Source organism: Trichoderma evansii (assembly GCF_050947405.1).
Source record: "Trichoderma evansii strain SZMC 28006 chromosome Unknown GGI43scaffold_10, whole genome shotgun sequence".
Taxonomy (NCBI): Eukaryota; Fungi; Ascomycota; class Sordariomycetes; order Hypocreales; family Hypocreaceae; genus Trichoderma; species Trichoderma evansii.
The window spans coordinates 754,256-774,221 of NW_028145196.1; the positions used below are offsets into that span (position 1 = coordinate 754,256).

At 48.0% G+C, this 19,966-nt stretch overlaps 5 protein-coding genes across 5 annotated transcripts; 2 read left to right on the forward strand and 3 right to left on the reverse strand.

The window, feature by feature from the left end:
* Positions 1-2,652: 2,652 nt before the first annotated feature.
* On the reverse strand, positions 2,653-4,553 carry GGI43DRAFT_50562 (uncharacterized protein). Its single transcript, XM_083209922.1, has 3 exons — positions 3,480-4,553; positions 3,087-3,399; positions 2,653-3,001 (listed from the first exon to the last, which is right to left on the reverse strand). The coding sequence occupies exons 1-3, from the start codon at positions 4,147-4,149 to the stop codon at positions 2,983-2,985; spliced, it is 1,002 nt and encodes a 333-aa protein (XP_083060578.1). The 5' UTR covers positions 4,150-4,553; the 3' UTR covers positions 2,653-2,982.
* A 5,181-nt stretch (positions 4,554-9,734) lies between these two features.
* On the forward strand, positions 9,735-12,378 carry GGI43DRAFT_50496 (Zn(II)2Cys6 transcription factor domain-containing protein). The gene is made up of 4 exons (XM_083209921.1): positions 9,735-10,108; positions 10,301-10,900; positions 10,963-11,094; positions 11,148-12,378. The coding sequence occupies exons 1-4, from the start codon at positions 10,049-10,051 to the stop codon at positions 12,072-12,074; spliced, it is 1,719 nt and encodes a 572-aa protein (XP_083060579.1). The 5' UTR covers positions 9,735-10,048; the 3' UTR covers positions 12,075-12,378.
* Positions 12,379-13,133: 755 nt separating this feature from the next.
* Positions 13,134-14,552, reverse strand: GGI43DRAFT_427531 (glycoside hydrolase family 5 protein; the record flags this gene model as incomplete). Its single annotated transcript, XM_083208817.1, has 4 exons — positions 13,134-13,565; positions 13,629-13,898; positions 13,959-14,410; positions 14,480-14,552. 4 exons carry the CDS (start codon positions 14,550-14,552, stop codon positions 13,134-13,136), a joined length of 1,227 nt encoding a protein of 408 aa, XP_083060580.1.
* Positions 14,553-15,825: 1,273 nt separating this feature from the next.
* Positions 15,826-16,739, forward strand: GGI43DRAFT_405526 (glycoside hydrolase family 128 protein). Its single transcript, XM_083206030.1, has one exon. The coding sequence runs from the start codon at positions 15,856-15,858 to the stop codon at positions 16,669-16,671; it is 816 nt and encodes a 271-aa protein (XP_083060581.1). The 5' UTR covers positions 15,826-15,855; the 3' UTR covers positions 16,672-16,739.
* A 557-nt stretch (positions 16,740-17,296) lies between these two features.
* On the reverse strand, positions 17,297-19,126 carry GGI43DRAFT_405527 (isocyanide synthase family protein). Its single transcript, XM_083206031.1, has 2 exons — positions 17,885-19,126; positions 17,297-17,830 (listed from the first exon to the last, which is right to left on the reverse strand). The coding sequence occupies exons 1-2, from the start codon at positions 18,938-18,940 to the stop codon at positions 17,405-17,407; spliced, it is 1,482 nt and encodes a 493-aa protein (XP_083060582.1). The 5' UTR covers positions 18,941-19,126; the 3' UTR covers positions 17,297-17,404.
* Positions 19,127-19,966: the final 840 nt, after the last annotated feature.

The following is a 19,966-nucleotide window of genomic DNA, read 5'->3' on the forward strand; positions in this document are numbered from 1 at the left end:
TGCAGTGGCTTAGTCGATGTTGGCTGCCCTCCACAAATACTCTCCGCTAGATCATCTCACGTTTGTCTTTTTTCTTTACGCTGCGGACCCGAACAGCCAGTCGATCCGCGACAGGGTCCATTACCGTGCGTCAGCTACCGCAATTCCGCATTTAGACCATGACGAAGAGGCGGTAGACGTGCCAGTCGGTATCGTTTATTACGGGAAAAAGCCCGACTGGCGCTTAATTCTCTTTGTCACCTCTCCGGCGCCACCCTCTGCGCCGCTCATTGTCCGGCTTTGTCCCTCTATTCCCTTGACCTGCGAAAGTCCGGGCAAATGTCAAGGGAAATGAGGGTCGCGGGCGGCCGCCAACCGTGTGCAACCACGCATGTGAAATTTGGATTGTGTGCCCAGCCACCAATCGAACCGCCGCACAGATACCAAGAGCTTGGCATGAGACCAACAGCGTCCACACTGCGACTGTGACAAAAGTTGAGACCTTCAAGGGAGATGACCGAAGGAGCGAGGCAGTGCCAATATCATGAGCGCAGGAGGGCGTAGGGCGCCAGACGGTATTCGGGAGCTTCATTTCGTGCGAAGCAGCACTATTCCATCTGCTAGATCGGCACTCTCTCTGCTTACCTTGCCTATCTTGGGGGATTCCTCACAGCAATAGTGCTGTATAGCCATCACGCACCTTGCCGGAAATGAAAAAGGCTACCCTGCCGCTTATTTTTGGGGCCCTGGAGCCACGCTGTATGGAGTAGATTTTAACTACTTTCTGACCAGGCTCTAGCGGCCAGTTCCTGCGCCCCTCGCGTGTTTTGGGTGCCCCGAGACACAGATACAGCAGTAACCTTCTTCAGGTAGCTTTGCATCGCGCCGGGCCAGCCGCGGGAGACCGCTGCGATATGCCTCTAGATCTGCGCCTGAACTCTGTTGTTAGCCGGAGCAAGTCCCAAGTCGGTGCACTGTGTTTTAGAAGGTCGCACTGATAATTAACCCACGACAAACGCCATAAGCAAAGCAATAAGCCAACATCCGTCTGGAACCTCAGACTCAGCGTCATGAGATCCTGTGAGCGTTTCACCTCCCTCCAGGCCGAGTCCATTGCCTGAAAGGGCATACGAAACCCTGCAGGGACCTGTGGAATCTGATTCTGTGTGGGAGCCAGCGCCAGGGGTGCCACTCTTAGCCCCAGAGCTACTGGCTGTGTTGCCAGTTTGGTGCCCAAAGAGGGTCACGGATTCGAGGGACGCCGACGTGGAATTTATTTTACAAACCGTTCCGTCAGCGCAAAACAGTTAGAATAGTACGAGCTTGTGGGAGCAGATGCTACTATATTACAGATCATGCCTCAGGGATGAAGAGATGTTGCGAGGAAGCTGCGCTCTGTACCAAGTACCCCGGGATATCTGTTTCTCCCCTCCCCTCTGAGACCTCACACGAACCATTTTCATGGAATCGAATAGTATTACTCAACCACATACTACTAATACGCAGCATGCGAAACAACGAACCAACAAACATCAATATGAAGTGATCGGATGTTGCTCCCTCAGTCTCAGTCTCAGTCTCCGCCGCCAAGCTCGATTCCCAATTCCCAAGCCAACACCAGCCACGCAACCAAGCAAACAGCATAGCCAACTGAGGCAAATAAGTAAGACATGCATCATTAAAAAGCGACACAAGAGACAGTCCACATGGCGCTCCAGTTAGTGCCGCTGCCGCTGCAACGCTGAACAACTCAGCGGCACATACATCCATATACAGACGTAGTACATACCGATTATCCTTCCGCCGACTGCCGCCTGTTCCACCGTCGCTAGCTCTGTCTCTTCCTTCCAGTGTTCACCTGAATCGCCAAAACTCGGGGTCCATTGGTTCTGCGTCGATAGCTTTCCAGACTCACCGCGGAATGGCCGGGACCGTGGCGCCAGCCGAACAAAAGACCATTGCGGCGCTTGCTTGCGTGCCGTGATTCAAAGGCTACGGTCTAGGCACTTTGCTTCTTCTCCGTGTCTCTCTCCCGAACTCCCAAGATCCGCCATTGAGACTTTTTGCTATTGCCGATATCGAATACGGCTTTAAAATCCGTTCACGATGCTTCAAGCGGGTTTACCGTTAGGCGGCCTTGCGTGCGTCCTGCCGAGGTTGCCGAGCCAAAGGCCCAGCAAAATAGTCCAACCCTTGTTCCCACTTGCTGGCCAACCAGAAAGCACCCAGCGTACCCAGACGTCGAACCAGTCCCAGCCAAGCAAGTACTTCGTAGCAGTAGGTATATCGGAATCCGACCGAAGGCGCAGAAACAACAATCCTTTTGTTCTCTCAATTGGTACATATCTTTCTTTGAACAAGTCAAGATGGCTGTGCAATTAGTAGTTGGCTCTAAGGAATGGCAAACTCAATCCTACTTCTGAATCCACTACGCTTGTTACCTCATGCACGCCAGCAAAGTCTATGTGCAACGTATGTGATCGGCGGTATATTGATTGGACAAAGAAGAGGCACGGGCTGTGACTCCTTGACGGATATGATTTAATTTCCCATTTCATCTTGTAGTGCTTGAGGCCTCCAGAACAACCGAATGTAGTACGTAACTTTATCAAGTAGAGGGTTCAGCTGTGTCCCCCTTTTCAATCTTGATAATCGAATAATGAACGAAAGAATCATCACCAAGTTCACTCATTGTCACTCATTCAGCCAAGGAGAATTATGGTGTCCTAATCATCATCTTTGTATAAACAAGTTTCAGAGAAACAAACTTAGAAGAAGGCTCCAAGTCTCATAGTCAACATGAATACTGCATCTCGGTATAAACCCCAGCCGGTATCAAGCAAAGCTCAACCCATATAGATTTGCCAAAGGCCAGAGAACCACACTCTTCTTCCCCTCTCTTCACAAACACAACCACTGCCTCCCATCTAATACCAACAAATCAACCAGCTTGCTGCCCATTCCTCTGATCTATATCGACTCTGCAGTATCGGCACACTTGAATCAAACAATAGATACAGCCCTGCATAAAGCCAGTTGGCATAAGGTCATTTGGCAGAGTTCCGCAAAAATCGCAGGCAGCCCAGGCTGTCTGGTGAAGAACCCACCGCTCATGTTTGCAAAGCCCTGGTCCGAGGCCTCCAGAGCCGGTAACTGCTCTGATACCCGTGTGTAGGCGCCTTACCTCGTCAAGGTGGCGCTGCATTCGCACAGTCAAATAATTTTCATATTTGACCACCATTGGTCTCTCCAAATGTCGGCGCGGACTGTTTATTATGTGATCAAGTCGACCGCTGTCGACTACTGCCTGCATTCCTTGACCAAGCTCATCTGTAACCGCGTTGTGATCGGGCTGGATGCAGACGCAGGTCTGCCACGTTTTGCCGCATGAAAAGCAAGTCTCGGCGCCGCACGCACACACTGATTCGTTCCAGTTAGCAAAGGCTATTCTCCTTCTTCTTTTGCCCCGAGCAGAGAGTGTACCTCATAGGAAGACTTACTCAAGTGATTGAGGCCCGTACTGAGCTGGATATAGCTCCCGCAAAAAGAGCATTTCCCCCAGCCATGTGTTGCTGCTAGATCGCGCAGTCTCTCTAGCTCTTGTCTTTCCCTTTCACCACAAGCAAGACCAGCATGAACAGCCGTCCCATAGAAAGCACAAGTACTGGCCTGGCACTGTGTGCATAACGCTTCATCATACATGATAAATTGTGGGTGAATGGGCGCTCTGCAGTTTTTTCGGTGGCAGTAGACTGTCCCTCGTGCTTCGATATCCACCTTTCTCCTCTCATATTTGTCTATTATTTCTCGTGGGGTCCTGAGCGTCTCCCACTCAAGGGGAATCATTGTCTTGCAGCATCGGACCGGGTACAAGTCGTCGCATCCAAGTGCAGCTTCTATCATTGAAGCCACACATTCGTGGCAGTAGTTGTGGTAACAGTAACATAGCACAAGGTCTTGTGTAGGAAGCTGTCTGAAGCATGCAAAGCACATGCTGGGTAGCCCCCTTCCCGTGATACCTCGACCACGAATCGCCCCATTTGCCGGAGCATAAGAAGGTCGTGGTAACGGGGCTGCCTGTGGAAGCTGCTGCGGCCTGTCTCCTATGTTTGTGGTGGGATGTTGAGGAGTGTGCTGACTGGGTTGTCCATAAGACTGCCGATGATCCATTTGTATCTTTCGACGATAAAAAATTCAAGCACTAAAACGGTGTAAACTTGTGTCCATATGTTATGATACTGAGATGTTTGAAGACAATAGCAGTCCAAGCTTAGCTGATATTCAGCCTTGTTTACTCTAACTGGTATGGCACGGCAGGCACAATTCGCTGGGCTGCTACTGGCGCATGTAACATGGTGTTGTCTTGACAGCGTGTTGCCATGGAAAGCTCAAGGCGAACATCCGTTCGTTATGCCGCCTCTTTGACAGTCTGGGCCCAGCGTTGATACATCGTGTCAAGTAGGCCGGGCAGGCAACTGAGCGGCAGATATAGCCAAACTTGTGCTTTCAGTTGTCAAGACGAGTTTTCAAGTCTGCATTACATCTACTCGGGACAGATTTGACCATCATTTTGCGCCTGGGTCACCCACGTATTGATGGATACTTGGCAACGTTTATCAAATCGCGTTAATTCTAAGAAATAGGACATTATTCCGTATAGCTACACTTAGTACATTTATTAAGCAAATTTTAAGAATTGGAAATGCATGAGCCTGTGCGATTAGTCTGCTTCCTCAACGGACAAAACATAAACAAGGCCTACTACGAAGCCATACAGTCTGGAGAAGCCGTTGTATGAAAATCCTAAGCTTCGGACCAAGTAAGTACCTCTCTCTCTTTCTGTCTTATTTTGAGAAGCGGGATTGAACAATCCGTCGAATATCTGTCAGTCAAGGTCTGGTATTACCTTAATGCCCTACTACAATCTGTTGAAAATAATTGAGCATCGGCGACTGGCCCAAGTAATACGCTGCAAATTATTACGCGCCAGGGGGAGGAGGCGGAGGGGGTTGATCGCTTGGAGGAGGAGGAGGAGCATCTCCTGAGGGCGGCGGCGGAGGAGGAGCAGATCCTGCATACTGCTGGATGAGGGCATTCAAGGGGCCTAGACCTGGAGGAGCTGAGAGGCCAGCACCACCGACTTGAGGGAGACCCGGAGGCGCGCCCATACCAGGTGCTGCGCCGTACGCGCCGTACGCAGCATAGTTGGGATACCCACCCATTCCAGGAGCTTGGTGGTGCGAAGCTCCCTGTTGAGGCTGCTGATGCCAAGGGGCGGCTCCTCCTGAGGAAGACGATTCATAGTTGTTGTGTCCATAGTAGTTATTGTCGCCACCATGGCTGTTGCTATGGCCGTTGCCGTTGCTGTGATCATGGCCGCGATTGCGGTCACGAGCCCAAGGTGCCGGTCCTCCTCCACTGCCTCCTTCGTTAGAATCCTGGTTGCGGGATCTCCAGGGTGCAGGTCCACCAGTTGGTCCTCTCTGCCACGGCTTCGCTTCGCTGTTCCCGTTGTAGTTGTTGCTACTTGGGCCGGCTTCGATTTGCGCAGGGGCAGCTCCTGAGCCGCCACCAAGTTCTTGCATGAGTTGCTGCAATTGTTTGTCAGTATCAACCTATAAGAGAGCAGTGAAGAATGGTCAAACGTACCTCCATTTCACGGTCGACGGCATCGCCACCCCCGATCCTACCTGCAGGGCGACCGCCCGCGTCATTACGCCAATTGGCGCCGCGCTGGCGGTCTGGACAATCCCTGGCCATATGGCCGGCATTACCACAAACTCGGCAGATGATGCTTGCCGTAAAGTTTTGTCGCTCAGGGCAGTCGTATTTACGATGTCCAATCTTACCACAGTTTTGACAAGCCTGGTTCTCATCGTCTCGAAGGGTTCCGTTGAGCGCCGCAAGCTCTCGAAGCTGGTTACGCTTGAGCTCGTTTTGGCCTTCGGGGATCGAAGCCGCCTTGAGGAAGAAGTTAGTAAGTATTGGATGCATCGACATTGATACAGGGGATAGGGGTGGGGAAGAGACGTACAGTTTCAATAACGTTGTGGATGAGCTGCTTCGCCTTGTTGACTTTTTCTTCGGTATCTGCCATGATCAAACAGTGGAGATCTTCCTCCTGGTTACTGGAGTGAGCTGCATCAGAGCGACCTTTGCCCTCCTTTACGGAGCCCTTGCCACGAATAGCAATCTTGGCACCAGAGTCATTCTCCATTTTCTTTAGTGTGTTACCACGGGGTCCAATGAGTAAACCAACTTTGGGAGAGAGCTATGTGTTAGTAACTGAGCTTGAAAAGAAACAGAATCGGAGACTTTAGAATTAGATAGGCACAATCAATCGACGGAAGAAACCAGAGTCTCTTAAAACACCGCATGTCGGCATAGTAACGAGAGTCTGATTATACTTCAAGTTGAAGGAAAGACAAGGGGGGTTAGTGGTTAGGGTTAAAGGGTTAGCAATCATACTGAAGTTAATCTCCGGATAGTCGTTAACAGGCACGTAGACTTTCTCCTGGGTTTTTGTAGGCCTGCGGTAGTCCTGGGGCGGGTGGTAGTTGGGAATAGTTTTCATGGCCTTTTCAACCAACTTGTGGCGTTCGTCCTCAAGACGCTTACGGTAGCGGTATTCTCGAGTGTTGATACGTCGACCATGGTTGTCGTACTGGGGAGGTGGTGATGGGGATCTGTAATATATCATGTCAGCATAAGAATATTCCAAAACGCTCTCGTATCATCGATGTGGGAAGTGAAGATGCTCAAGACATACCGATCACCATCTGCGGGGACGACGTCGTCGATGCGAAGCTTCTGGCTGATTTCCTCAATACGAAGATGCAGAGTATAGGCCTCAAGCTGCTCGCTCGTCATGGATGAGAGAATGGCTGTCGGCAGCCCCATAAGGCCGGCGGCCTTGTTCTCAGACGCGTCGCCCCATCGATTGCGCTTCTTTCGACGACGAGGGCCGTCGGCCTCGCTGCGAGGTTCAGGGTCGCGGCCACGCTTGAGATCGCGTTCTTCGATGATGCCATCTTCGTCGGGGCCGAAATTCCGCGCCTTCCCGAGCGGGATATTGTTCGAGCCTGTGATTCCTTGATTCCTCCAAGACATTTCGGCGGCGGATGCGACGATTTTCTGCGACAAAGGCAATGCTAAGAGCAAAGGCGTGCGAGACTTGGTCTGGTGAAGCGGCCTGTGTGGCCAAAATGCGTAACTTCGCCTCTGAAGTTTCGGGCGATCTTGATAGCGGAAAAAGTATTACGCCGGGCTGGTCTAGCGTGCGGCTAGCCCAGCTTCTAGAACGGTGCAGTCACTGAGCATGCGGTACCTTGATGCCTGTCGCTAGCTTGAACCAGCTACTTAAGGTTCCATAGAGGCGGAGCCAAGGTATGGGTACCCGGTACTCCGATGATAGGAGATCAGAGGTCTAGCCCCCCGATGCTTACCCAGTACTTGCGATCTGCATCTTGTAAGATGGTGATTTAACTTCTCACTTCTGAGATCGTTGGAATGAAAGAGAGTTTCTAGGATATCGCCTAACTCCGCCTTATTTTGCAAATTGACACAGTAAAGGCTAAATGCTATCCCTCTTACGGTGTAGCAGATGTCAATATCGGCTCTATTTATTTTTCGACGCTCTGACCGCGGAGCAATATGGAGCAATATTCCTAGAGTATTGCTAGCACGATATTACTAAATAGTTGACAGCAACTATCTCGCACTAATGCTGTCAAGTTAGCATCACTTATACGGAGCAGCATGGGGTGGTTTTTGTTGAGAGATTTATTAATCTTACAAGTATCTTACTAGAATAATCTCTCATAGTATGTTCATATAGACCACCTTCAAAGATGATCATATTTGCGCTTTGTACGGTTGTAAGACGAGACAGGCTCTTATATAATACATACACTTCTTCATGTTCGTCCCCTTCCCCTTTCCCTTTCGATTACTCATTTTTGAGGCTCTTTTGAGGCTCTTCGCTAAAGGACAAACGCTATCAAATAGGCGCTCTATGCCAAGCGACTTGCTATCGCTTGGTTGAAGTCGATTACTGTGATGTGGATCGCTTATAACGCCACTGACTCGGCTTCGATAGGCTGACTAGATATCCGTCATTTAAATCTCAGAGGCTAAAACGGCGGCTTCTGCACGGGGTTATCGAGATTGGAAAGGTGTGCAGCCCGTTTCGTCCACCTGCAGGACGTTTTTGCTAGCCTCTCGGTAAAATAGCAGAAGCTCTTTGACCACTGCAACTATTTGAGTCAAGAATCGTACGTTTAATATGCTATTTCGGCGCTACGCAGCCCCTTTTTGCGATCGGTGTTGCTTGTAAACCACCAGGTCCAGGTCCCGGCTAGCTCATAAGATGCCATCTCGCTGGTCCGGTCTTGGCTATCAAATAGAGAAAAAAATGCCCCGAAACTGTGAGCCACATTGGCGAACCGCGGGCGCCGCTGACTGAGCTATCCTGGCCATCGCAAACTCCTCACTACTACGGATGAGGGTGAATATGTGGTCAACCCAAGACTCTATGTGGCGCCGTGTAAATCCGCTGCCAGGCCGTGAGTGGTTTGTCTAAGATCCTTCGGTCGACCCCTCTCGACTGGCTAATAAGCCAGCCAGGGAACTTTGCCCTACTGGACAAGCTCCGGTCGAACTAGCAAACCGTCGCATAGTGCGTGTACAACTAGCTAGGAGATTCTCCTCCCTTGCGGTAGCCATGTACTAGTACGTGCTCCTAAAGATGAGGATGATATGACATCTTTTGAAATTCAAAAGCCCTGCGAATCAGTTTATGGCTTGACATGGGCGACAACTTTTGACTTTGTACACCGAGAATTCGCGTCACACGGCACAGCCTGTTCACTGCCGCAGAGTGCCGCAGCGCGTGGCATTCCCCCGCGTTGTTAATACTAATTGTTTGCGTTATGTGGCTTGCAGAGACGGAGTCCACTAATGCATCAACGGTAGTGATAGTACTAGCAGTTCTACTCCTTGGCATACTAGCACCACTACCACAGACACTAGCACAAGTCGAGGGCGTATTCTCGGAGTCCTTAAAATAGCCGTGTTGTAGGCCTATAATAATGCTGCAGAAGGAGGAGTTCAAGCCTGCTTCGGCGGCAGAGTCCCAGAGGACGATATGGCACAAGCCGATGATTGGCCCCCAATCTGGAGACTGACACATTCCGGTGTGGGTTGCGCCGGGGTCCAGAAGCCGAAAGCCTGAGAGGTTTGCCGTATGGCTTTTTTAAGGCTTACTCGTGTATGCCTTGCTAGCACACCCTGCCCGGTCGTAGTTCAAAGCTTGGGGTCCACAGGAGCTTGACTTATATGTATCTGGACCATCTCCAACAGGATTGTCGCAGAGAACATGGAGGCAGAAATCTCTCTTAGATCTGCAGCGCTTGCGACGTGTCGAAATCCAGGACTCACTTACACTAGTTGAATAGCCTAGCCCACAGTAAGCGACTCGATCCCATCCCGAAAAACCCACAGGAGGAGAAAAAGACTTGGAGTTTGTCCGAGATCATCGATCTTTTTTGATCTCCGGCGATCGAGAGAGGCGAAGCCTGGTGAGGGGCTGGCTTGGCGGGGGAGGAGTCGCATGAGATATACGAGTATCTCGGGAAGATCGCCATCCGAATAAATAATGACTGCTCGATAAACTTGACAGCTCGGATTCGCTAATTTGAAACTTGTTTATATCCCCAGCGCCGAAAAAACGCACAGTCAGCAAGGTGCTCCATGAGGTTGCAGCCGGACAGGGGACTGACTCCCTACGTAAGCCTATATTATACCGGAGCACAAGCAAAGCGCAGCTGTTCTGTTGCTGTCGCTTAAAACTCATTCAGGTTCTTGTCACAGCTATCGCTGGGCCCAGTAATTCCTAAACAACGACCAGCGGGTAGCCGAGACACTGCGGCGGCAGACATATCCATACCAGTCAACAGTCACCCTGCGGCGACCGCGTACTCAAAGGTCGCCCGCAGCTACTGAACCTTGGCCGTAAACTACCAACACAGACTGAGCTTCTGGGGCTTGAGAGTAGGGGAAGGCGATAAAGATGGTGGGCGTTCCTGGAAGATCCAAGGGTTGCGTCACTTGCCGGCGGCGAAAGAAGGGCGTAAGTTCAAGACCGCTGGCCCCAGCACTTTTGATTCACCCCCAACAATAGGAATTCTCGAATACTACTACGATACGCAGTTATAGTCCATCTGTGGTATCTTTAGGAGGTTCCGCTCGGCTTACATATTTATCTCCAGCCTTGTGTATGGCCTTGCCAGACTTGCGTTGCTAACTGCGTCTTGTTTCCCAGTGCGATAAAAATGTCCCGTCGTGTCACCAATGTATAAGGTCTGGCCTACAATGCGGAGGCTATGGACGAGATCTTGTTTGGGTCAATACCACGCCAGATGGAGATGATACCGGCAAGGCTATGCCGCTACCGACTCGAGGGAAAAGCTCGTCAACCTCGACAATTCAACAGCGACCTTGGAGTGTCATTTACACAACCAAAGGAGCACACAACACCAACACCAACATCACTCTCCACGATTCGCTTACTCGATCGGCTCGAGAAGAACTCTACTTCAGCACGCTCATCTCCACAGCACTTCCCTACGGCCATCTACTATCAGCCAGGGCTTCCGACGTATTGACAAACGGATGGGTGTCGGCAGTCAAAGCATATTACGACAAAGAGCCGGCTATTCGATATGCCTCGCTAGCAATGAGCGTTGGCTTTATGGGCGTTGAGGAGAGGAAGAAGCGATTCAAACAATCTAGTCAAATGACTCTCCAGGGCTTTGAAGCCTACAATAAAGCTATCCTCGAAATGGTCAGGGGATTGAGCGACCCCAAGCGGTCCAAGAACGATGGTATTATCGTTGCCGCCAGAATATTACAGTTTTACGAGGTATGGACGGTTGAGTTTGGCAAATCAACAAGACCTTTGGAACTGATCACATTGTCTACTAGCTATTTTTTGGAAAGGCGCCCGACTGGCGCGCTCACATAGAGGGCCAACTGGCTCTCTTTTTGGCCAGAGGCCCTGAATCTTTTGCATCTGGACAAGCACATCAGCTATATGTTGATGGTCGAATTCTTATTGTACAAGCCCAGCCCGCTTTTCTACTGATCCAACCAAGCTAACTATGAAGTAGGTCATGTTGTCAATTGGAAGACGGGCCAAATCTCCGCTTAACACACCCGAGTGGCGATCCGTTCCGTGGCGTGATATACCGAAGTCGACCAAAGACAAGCTAATCGATATCCTAGAAGATATCCCATTCATGCTGATCGCCTACGATGAACTTCGCGCCTGTCAGGATCCCGATCGTTTCGACGAACTACGCCAGGTTGTAATGCTGAACTGTCAGCACATTGCATCAAGCTTGGATATCTGGGAAGAGGAAGCCGGGCCAATTCTCCGTCAGTTCGACTATACATTTACTGGCTCTCCTCTACCCACACCAAAAGATGACACGGAGTTTGGGCTTGTGTATATATCGGGTTGTTATTGGGGTGCTCGTCTGATGTTATACAGCACCCTTGGGATGACCTTGCAACATTTAGCCGCAGGCGCAGCTGCGAGCCCTGGAGCTGATAGTATCCCATCTATGAGCGGAGGTTCTCCAGCCTCGACTGCAGGTACAGCGTCGACCCCAGCTACCTCACCGGGGCAGTCATCCGAAAAGTCCCCCGGGCCATACTACAATCCTCCTCAGATAAAGATGGAAAATCCAGGAATCTACGCTCGCAAAATCGCCCACATGGTACATCTCTTGTACGAACCTGTTGCTGGTGCGATGCAAGGCGCATCGGGCCTTTTCCCTCTGGCCCTTGCGCTGCGTTTTTTTGCAACAACCGAACCTCCCGGCCAAAGGAGTGTGGAGTCTGAAATGCTGTATAAATTGTACCGCAAACCTTTTGTGGGCACCTTCGTCGGACGGTTCCTTAATGATCTCCAGGGATCTCAACAAGACGACGAAGCGAAGCGTGATGTCGAAGCCAAAGCCCAGCGGAATGTTTTCTGGTATGCTGTTTTGGGCACTGAAAATATTGTACGCGTTGGGGAGAAGGCAAAATAATGTTATGATTATGAGACGTTGCGGTGGGTGAATCGCCAATACGATGCTGGGAATCTAGCCTTTTAATATAATGCAACACAGATTGCGCACAACACTAAGTTTACGCTACACATTGGTTTATGTCTTCGGCAGGATGCCCTTGATCATCTTGATGAAATATGGCACTGGTTCACAAAGACTCTTCACTGATTAGAGTTAAGTAGGATGCACGCGGTCTCCTAAATATGTTGTGTTGTACTGTTTCAAGCTCTAGCCTTTGTGTTTTGTCGCTTGTATTTGAGAATTTTGTATTCGCCTAAAACAAGTGTAACCTCAAATATGTGAACAAGAACGAGAAAAATGACGTTTTCAAATTGATTCACAAATAGGCTGTGATTATATATATGTGTGTGGACGCCAACTACAAGATCCAAAAGGCGAAGCAATCCATCTACCTTTCAGAAACTGCAACCACGACAAAAAGTTCGCTCTTAAAATACTTCCAACTCTTAATCTAATCCCAATCATTTTGGCATACGTTGCTATTAAATTACTATCCATCCACACGACATCAACATGCACGTCTGCAATTGCCTATGCGGATGCATCAGGGTGGTCGAAAAAGGCAATGCCGATAAATGCAGACATTGCACCGAATGGCACCACATTATTATTCTTCGACCTCGCAATTCTACTGCGCAATGATACCCGAGAAATGTTAATTTTCTGGATTTGGGTAACTAAACAATTAGATGTAGTTGTGGTGGAGATAGTTAATGATAGTTGATTGTGCTTTGGAGACCGGAATATTACCTACAGACGCCATTGTTATTTGGAAATCGAGTCGCTATTTAGGCACTTGGTTGTTTAATTAAGATTTGGTAAATATGTAGACTAGCTACGTTCAAATGACCTGAAACTTTTGTTTCTTCAAATGTGCCCATATAGAGTCAAATTCGTGATACCTCTCATATTCGTGATTATATCCATTATATCTACGTGCCAGAAGCTCTTTGTATAAAAGTGAAGCCATAATTGCTCACAAAGCTTATAATATATGTACATGAACTCAATAACCGCTTAGCAAGGGCTAATGCTAGCCGCGCTGCCCGCGTCCTTGGGAATCGCACCCGCCGCGACAGCAGACTGGTAGCACCACCTCCAGTCATCGTACCCAGCGATCCAGTTGCACTTCCAAGTCCAAAAGACCCAGCCGGCCGACTTCTCAAAAGCCTGTACTTGAGCGGCCCAGAACTTCTGGTACCAGTCGGCTTGGTCGGAGCGGCCCTTGATGCCGAGTTCGTCGTTGTCCTGAACATCGTCGGCGACAGAGATGGACCATTCACCGACAATGACGTTGTCAGCACGCTTATCGCTGCAGGCGGCGTTGAGGTAACCATCTTTGGTGGCGGTGATGCTGGTATCCCATTTGAGGTAGCGGTGGTCGTCAAAGGCGGCGAAATCGGTGCTGGGCAGAGCGCTGGTTGGGTCTCCAGAGCCCCAGGCTGAGGCCTATTGTTGTCAATATGTTAGTCTCTCTTATTGATCAAAGAGTTTTGAGAAGGGTAAACAAACCATGAACTGGATATGAAGGCGCTTATCGTCAGAGACACCCAGCTTGCTTTCAGTGTCACGGATGCGGTTCCAGGCAAGAGGATAGTAGGTATTAACCATATCAGCAGCTTGGCTGGGGAAATCACTAGAGTGGACAGGCTCATTGATGGCTTCCAGCATACCGACAGATCCATAGGTAGCATTGGTATGAATGCGCTCCGTCATCCACTCCAGGAAGTCGGCTGCTCGCTCATAGTTTGCCTCGTTGTAGAATCCCGGTTGTGAAACTCCCTATTGATGTACTATTAGTCAAGTGCTTGGAGATTGAAAGCAATAGACTGCTTCTCTTACATGGCCAGTGTATTGCTGGTTAGGGTACTGCGCTCCAGGGCCGCCGTGAAGGTCCATGATGACATAGATACCTGCATCATTGCACCATCCAACTAGACGGTCCAGGTACTCAATACCACCTCGAGGGAAGAATTCACCCTCTTGAACAAGGTCTTCACGAATCCAGAAACCAACTGGAATACGGACTGTGTTGAGGCCCAGGCTCTTGATCTGGGTGATGTCGTCTTGAGTGATCCAGCTGTCCCAGTGCTTCTTGAAAGCGGCATCAGCAGCATCCTGGCCGAGACTTTGGACACAAGACCATTCGTCGTTAAGCCCACCACAGCCCATGCCTGTGAACTCATCGGAAGCCATCCATGGTTCGATGATGAATTGCGAGCCAAGGTTGACACCGCGGAACTTGTCGCTCCCGGGGAGCCATCTCATAACGTTTTCGGTGTCTCGGCCATAGACTGTATCAATCGTAAGTTATTATCCAACAGACGAGCAGTGATTATGGCTCCGGTTGAGCTTTTACTAACCCTTTGCATTGGACTGAGGAGTCCAGGCGCTGGCCGAAGCCACAAGAAGCGAAAAGGCAAATGCAGACAACATCTTGATAATGTACGACCCTATTATGAAGCACTCGGAAGGAGTGGCAGATGGCCTGAAGAGCTGTAATTATCTGGGGAAATTTCTATGCTCTATATACTCATGAACTGAACAGACGACGAGCAACACTCAGGATCGCCATTTCTGGGCGTGTCGATCATTTACCGACAATCTTCTTCAAACATGTTCTAGTCCATCTGAAATATCCATCGGCTTTTGCGTGCGTTAACAGCTGGAAAGATCCGAGCGCTGTGAGGCAAGATGCATTAATTGCCAAAGTTTCACCTTACAAAGTACTGTTCTTGAGAGCCTTGGCCACACACATACTCTACACCAAACAACTCTAATTTTAACATTATTTAGTGAAAACCATATCCATATATGAGGACGTTATTGATATCGTGAAGTTGTAGTATCATAATGTATAGCCACTTGCCCATTTAGTAACTCGTAGAGACAAGCATGCCATTCGGACCGACCGCCGATCTTGAAAAGAAGCTTCTCTTTATGGTAACGTCCAAGTTGAAATGAACTTCGGGCCACTGCCCCTTAGATACGTGCCGATCACTGCCTTTCTAGCTCACTTACGCTTATGCTTGATGTTTTAACTTTAGTTTACTACTGTATTATGGCGGCGCTGTGTACCGAAACAAATTTTCAGCGGCGTGTGACAGATGTTCCAATAGAAGGATAAGTGGATTTACAGCGGGTTTACCTCCTATATATGGACAACGGCCGGACTTTATACAACAGCTCAACTCTCCACTTCCCCCGTCCTTATTATCTTCTGGATGTCAGATATATTAATGTGGAACCGTTTTCCACAGCTATAGAGCCGACGGCTCCGATATGTTTCATACAAGGTATCAATCTGCGCGGAATCTCGGTAAATTGATCTTGTTTTAATCTTAGTAAACTCGGAACTGTCTTCCATCTGGAGTACGAAGGGCGTAACATCACTTTTTTGAGATGAATCTCGCACATAGGGGATACTCACACGTCATTTCCTAAAGTCTTGATCTTGTTTACTATTTCATTAGTAAATACGAATGCAATTGCTTCGTATTCAGCATTACTAAACAGCTAACCAAAATAACTTTTGCCCCTAAGATCGTACGCAGCTGCCGAATACAGAGCCTGTTGCCTATAGCATTAAGCATAACTGGTAGTTGTGCTGTCAGCTTACGCGCCACAACGCTCGGCACTCGAAACAACGTATAAGTACGCCAACTATTAAATTGCATCCCATCTCAGTGTCTTCTGGGCCAGAATACAATTATCATTCTCTTAAAAAAATATCAACAGAATGGCCCTGAAAAGTTACTGTCTCGTATTGGGTGCATTGGCTTCGGCCATGGCCCAGCAGCATCCATTGTCCCCTAACGGTAGAAAAGCCGGATCTGCAGGCGACACCGCTCTCCAGTTTTGGAAAGATCACTTGAGTTGGTGGCATGACTGGACACCGGCCCCTTCAAGCCCCAAAGGCGTAGGCTTGGTTCCCGTCTCTATGCTTTGGGGTGGCGGCAACAATGGACCTCAAGACGCTCAGAGGTTGCAACAATTTGAGCATCTCAACTCCACGCCCGCCTATGTCATGGGCTTCAATGAGCCTGATTGTGGCGGAGCTGATGTCTCTGCAGACATCGACGTTAACACAGGCGTCAGCTTGTGGAACAGTCTGATAGCTCCTATGGGCCAGAAAGGTGCTGTGCTTGGCAGCCCGGCCATGTGTAAGCAGAAGGACGAGGATTGGCTCAAGCAATTCAACCAGCAGCAACTTACCAAGAGTTGGGACTTCACATCCATTCATATCTTCAAGCCGGACATGGCGGGCGTGCAGGCCGATATCGACTACTACTGGAACACCTATCAGAAGCCGCTTTGGGTGACAGAGTTTGCGTGCGTTTTTGACCAGAATAGTTTTACGCCATGCTCGGATCAGAACCAAATCAACCAGTTTATCAGCGATATTGTTGATTTATTTGAGGCTAATGAGCATGTTTTTGCGTATGCATACACTGACGGCCTCGGCTTGGGCTCCGTCTGGCCTCCTGCGAACAGCGATGGAAGCCTCTCTCAGTCGGGCCAGGCATATTTGAATGCAATTAGCAAGTATTACTAGATAGGGAGAAATAAGAATGCGAGATGAGTGCATTACTCAAGTAAATGATTTACCGTACATGACAAAAGTGATTGCTAGAGAGAGATCGTGACTACCTAACAAAAAGAGATATAAAAATATTAGAGTTATTAGAATTATGGTGTATAAGGATTATATTGGTTCATACTACATATTGTGTACGACCTTTGTCAAGAGATGCATTGCGTCTTTGAGCATACCCATTGTGGAAAGCGTAAATTAGGACATCAGTTTTCCGGTCATTTAGGTTTTTAGATTTCGATACAGTCAACACAGCACCATACATATTAAGAGTATATCATCAACTGATTTGCTATTTAAACCATGTCAGTGTTTATAATACCAAGGTTTTATGGAAAGTAAATTGGTTAATTCCAAGTGGCCGGTTAGGTGTCTCATATTACGCAGAAAGGCTGCCGATTCAGTAACTGGCTTGGTAACAACAATTTCAAAAAATATATATCGGATGTTTCTGTTGTTGGAGTGAATATATTCTTTCAGCTAGCCTGGATGATATCTTTCTTCTACTGTATATGTTGCTATCATATTAAGCAATTCAAGGGCTGTAGGTCAGTATATTAGAACACAATGATACGCCAGTAGAGGATGAATAGTTAACAATTTTACTTTCAATTTTCCTATGTCCCTAATTTATTTGAGCATAATCTTTTGCTCTGATATCTTTTTTCCGTCTAATACTAATCATCTGACTAGCCTAAGCAAAACCCGTAGGGATAACAGGAGAGAAACCCTTGCCCAGCTCTTTGATCTTGGCAAGCTCGTTAGGACCTAGCTTGGGAGCAGTCTCGCCCTCAGCAGGCTTTGCCCTGACATAGATACCTCTGGGATAGAAGAACTCAAATTCAACAGGCACATCCCACTTCCACACATCGGAGCGATCTCTGTAGTAGTAGGGCCGACCGTTTTGTTCAATCACGTCGTGCGTCTCACGCAGTTCGATGGCGTGGGCGGTGCGGAACTGGCCCTTGGCAGTAACAGCAATGCAGCAGTGCCAAGGAGTCATGGAGAAGTGGTTGGGCTGTGGGACGAGAGGGAAGGACAACTTGTTGAGACCTGTGGATCGGTGAATGGACAATCGAACGTAGTCAGGGAGACGGTCTTCGATAACAGCAGCAAAGGTCTATTACATAAGAGTTAGGTAAAGACATAAAGAGAGCCAAGCGATGTAACGTACCTTGCCACGAGTAATCATATCGTGTGCAACTCGCTTCACAACTGTCCTATATTCTCGCTTCGTAGTAACACCAGCGGTGATAGGGCTGTGACGCATATCTTTGCTCAAGAAGATAATGTAGCCGCAGTAAGTCAAGTTGATATCGGCGTCATTGAGGATAGCATCGCGAGCGTCAAAGTCAGGAGGGAGATACTTGTCCACAAGCATCTTTCGCGAGTCATCAACGCATGCCAAGTATTCCTCCTTAGTCATGTGTGGGCTATCGGTGAGACCCAGAAGGTTCATAATACGGATGAACTTGAGACGGTCGTAGCCCTTCTCAACAGCCATACGTCGGAGAGCACCACCGTACTCGTAAACTTCTTCGTTGGAAATACCTAGGAGATCATTGTAGACAAGACCATCTGAAGTGATGGTGACATACGCTCCAGGGGGGTAGATGGCTTGGATATCTTCGCAAAGGTTTTGAAGACGGCCCAAACCTAGCTCTTCGCCCAAATCAGGCACAGCACCAAGAACTTTCTCAACCTTGTTGACGCTCTTCCAAGGAAAAGCAGGTAGAACAAGGTCAATAGGTACATTAGCTTTTACATGTTTTCGGACACGTGGCTCGAATTTGATACGACCCAACCAGGGTGAGCCCTCATCGTTTTCTTCATTCTGGCCGTAGCCCTGAATGATAGTCATGATACGTGATGTGACATCAGTATCCTGCTTCTTGGGAAGATTGCTCTTCTTGACTGTGGTTGTAGACTTCTTTTGTGAAGCTGCAGGACGAACCATGAGAGAATTTGGGTCGAGGGAACCAATAGACTGGTTAGAGTCTGATTCAGAATCTGAAGAAGCTCCAGAGTTGGATGCAGTATTTGATCCTGTGATGGAGTTGGAGATGATAGGAGTCATGGCACTCTTCCACCGAGAGAGCTCGGTGACTTGGGCTTCAAGCTTGGCCAACCGGTCAAAGTTGTTGGTAGAATGGGCATCAGTGATGACATGGCTACCATCTTGCAAATCAACAATGTTGATAGCAATCAGCTTGGATGCAAGAACAGACATGGTTGTGGTTTTATATGATAAGATGAAGAAGGAACTCCTGAGAAGTAAAAGGAGATGAGTGTGTTGTTGATCGAAGGGGAAAGATATTTTCAACGAGGAAACTGCCTGTTTATGTATTCGATGGGGAAACTGAGGCTCAAAAGCTTGAAGTAGGACGTAATAGATTGTAAGGCTTGTCGACTTGGCTAATTGTAGGGCTTGTCACATAGGCTAATAGTCTAAAAGATTCGTCCATGCCAACACTTTTGCTGCCCCTTACGAGATATTCTCCTCCAATGACCTCAGTTTATTACATGTGATAGTACACTTCGGCAGATATATAATATTTCTAAATAATAATAGTTATTACAAGTAATTTAAGTTATTATTATTAATAATAATAATACTTTAACTATTTAAGTTAAGATTTAGAATATACTTAGAGTTTGAAAAAATAAACTAGGCTATGTTAATATTATAAATTATTTAAAATTAAGACTTTATGTATTAGAAATAGTTTTATAAATAGTTAAAAGTAATATATGTTATTAATAAAATATAATATTTAGATTATAAATTCGTTTTATATTAATATGTCTGACAATAGTGGGTTTAAATCTTGTATGGGGAAGTTGATCTCCATCTCTTACCATCCCTCTCCGAAGTATTAAGCACCCTCGGCTTTAAGCGGTTACGCTACGTCCACCTTGTAAGCGCTACGACTGTGATGGGTTACTAAGTCAAAAGCTAGCATCCACGCTAAGATCAGTATAAAGATCTATTCAAATATAATGCCGTCTCAAGACTGGAACTTCTGTTGCCTGTTACACAAGCAAAACAAGCTTTTAGCCTCGCACACTAACCGTAACGCAAACTAGACTACAACGTTAAAAGTTTGCTGTTCTGAGCTATGGGCAGATCAGATGAAAACGGAGAAAACTGTCTACCAATAGGAATCTATTCTAATCATCGAATCCATAACTGCCGTTAACAGAGTAGCAGCTTTCAATAACAGCTATATACATTAGGAAAGTAGTACGCAACTTG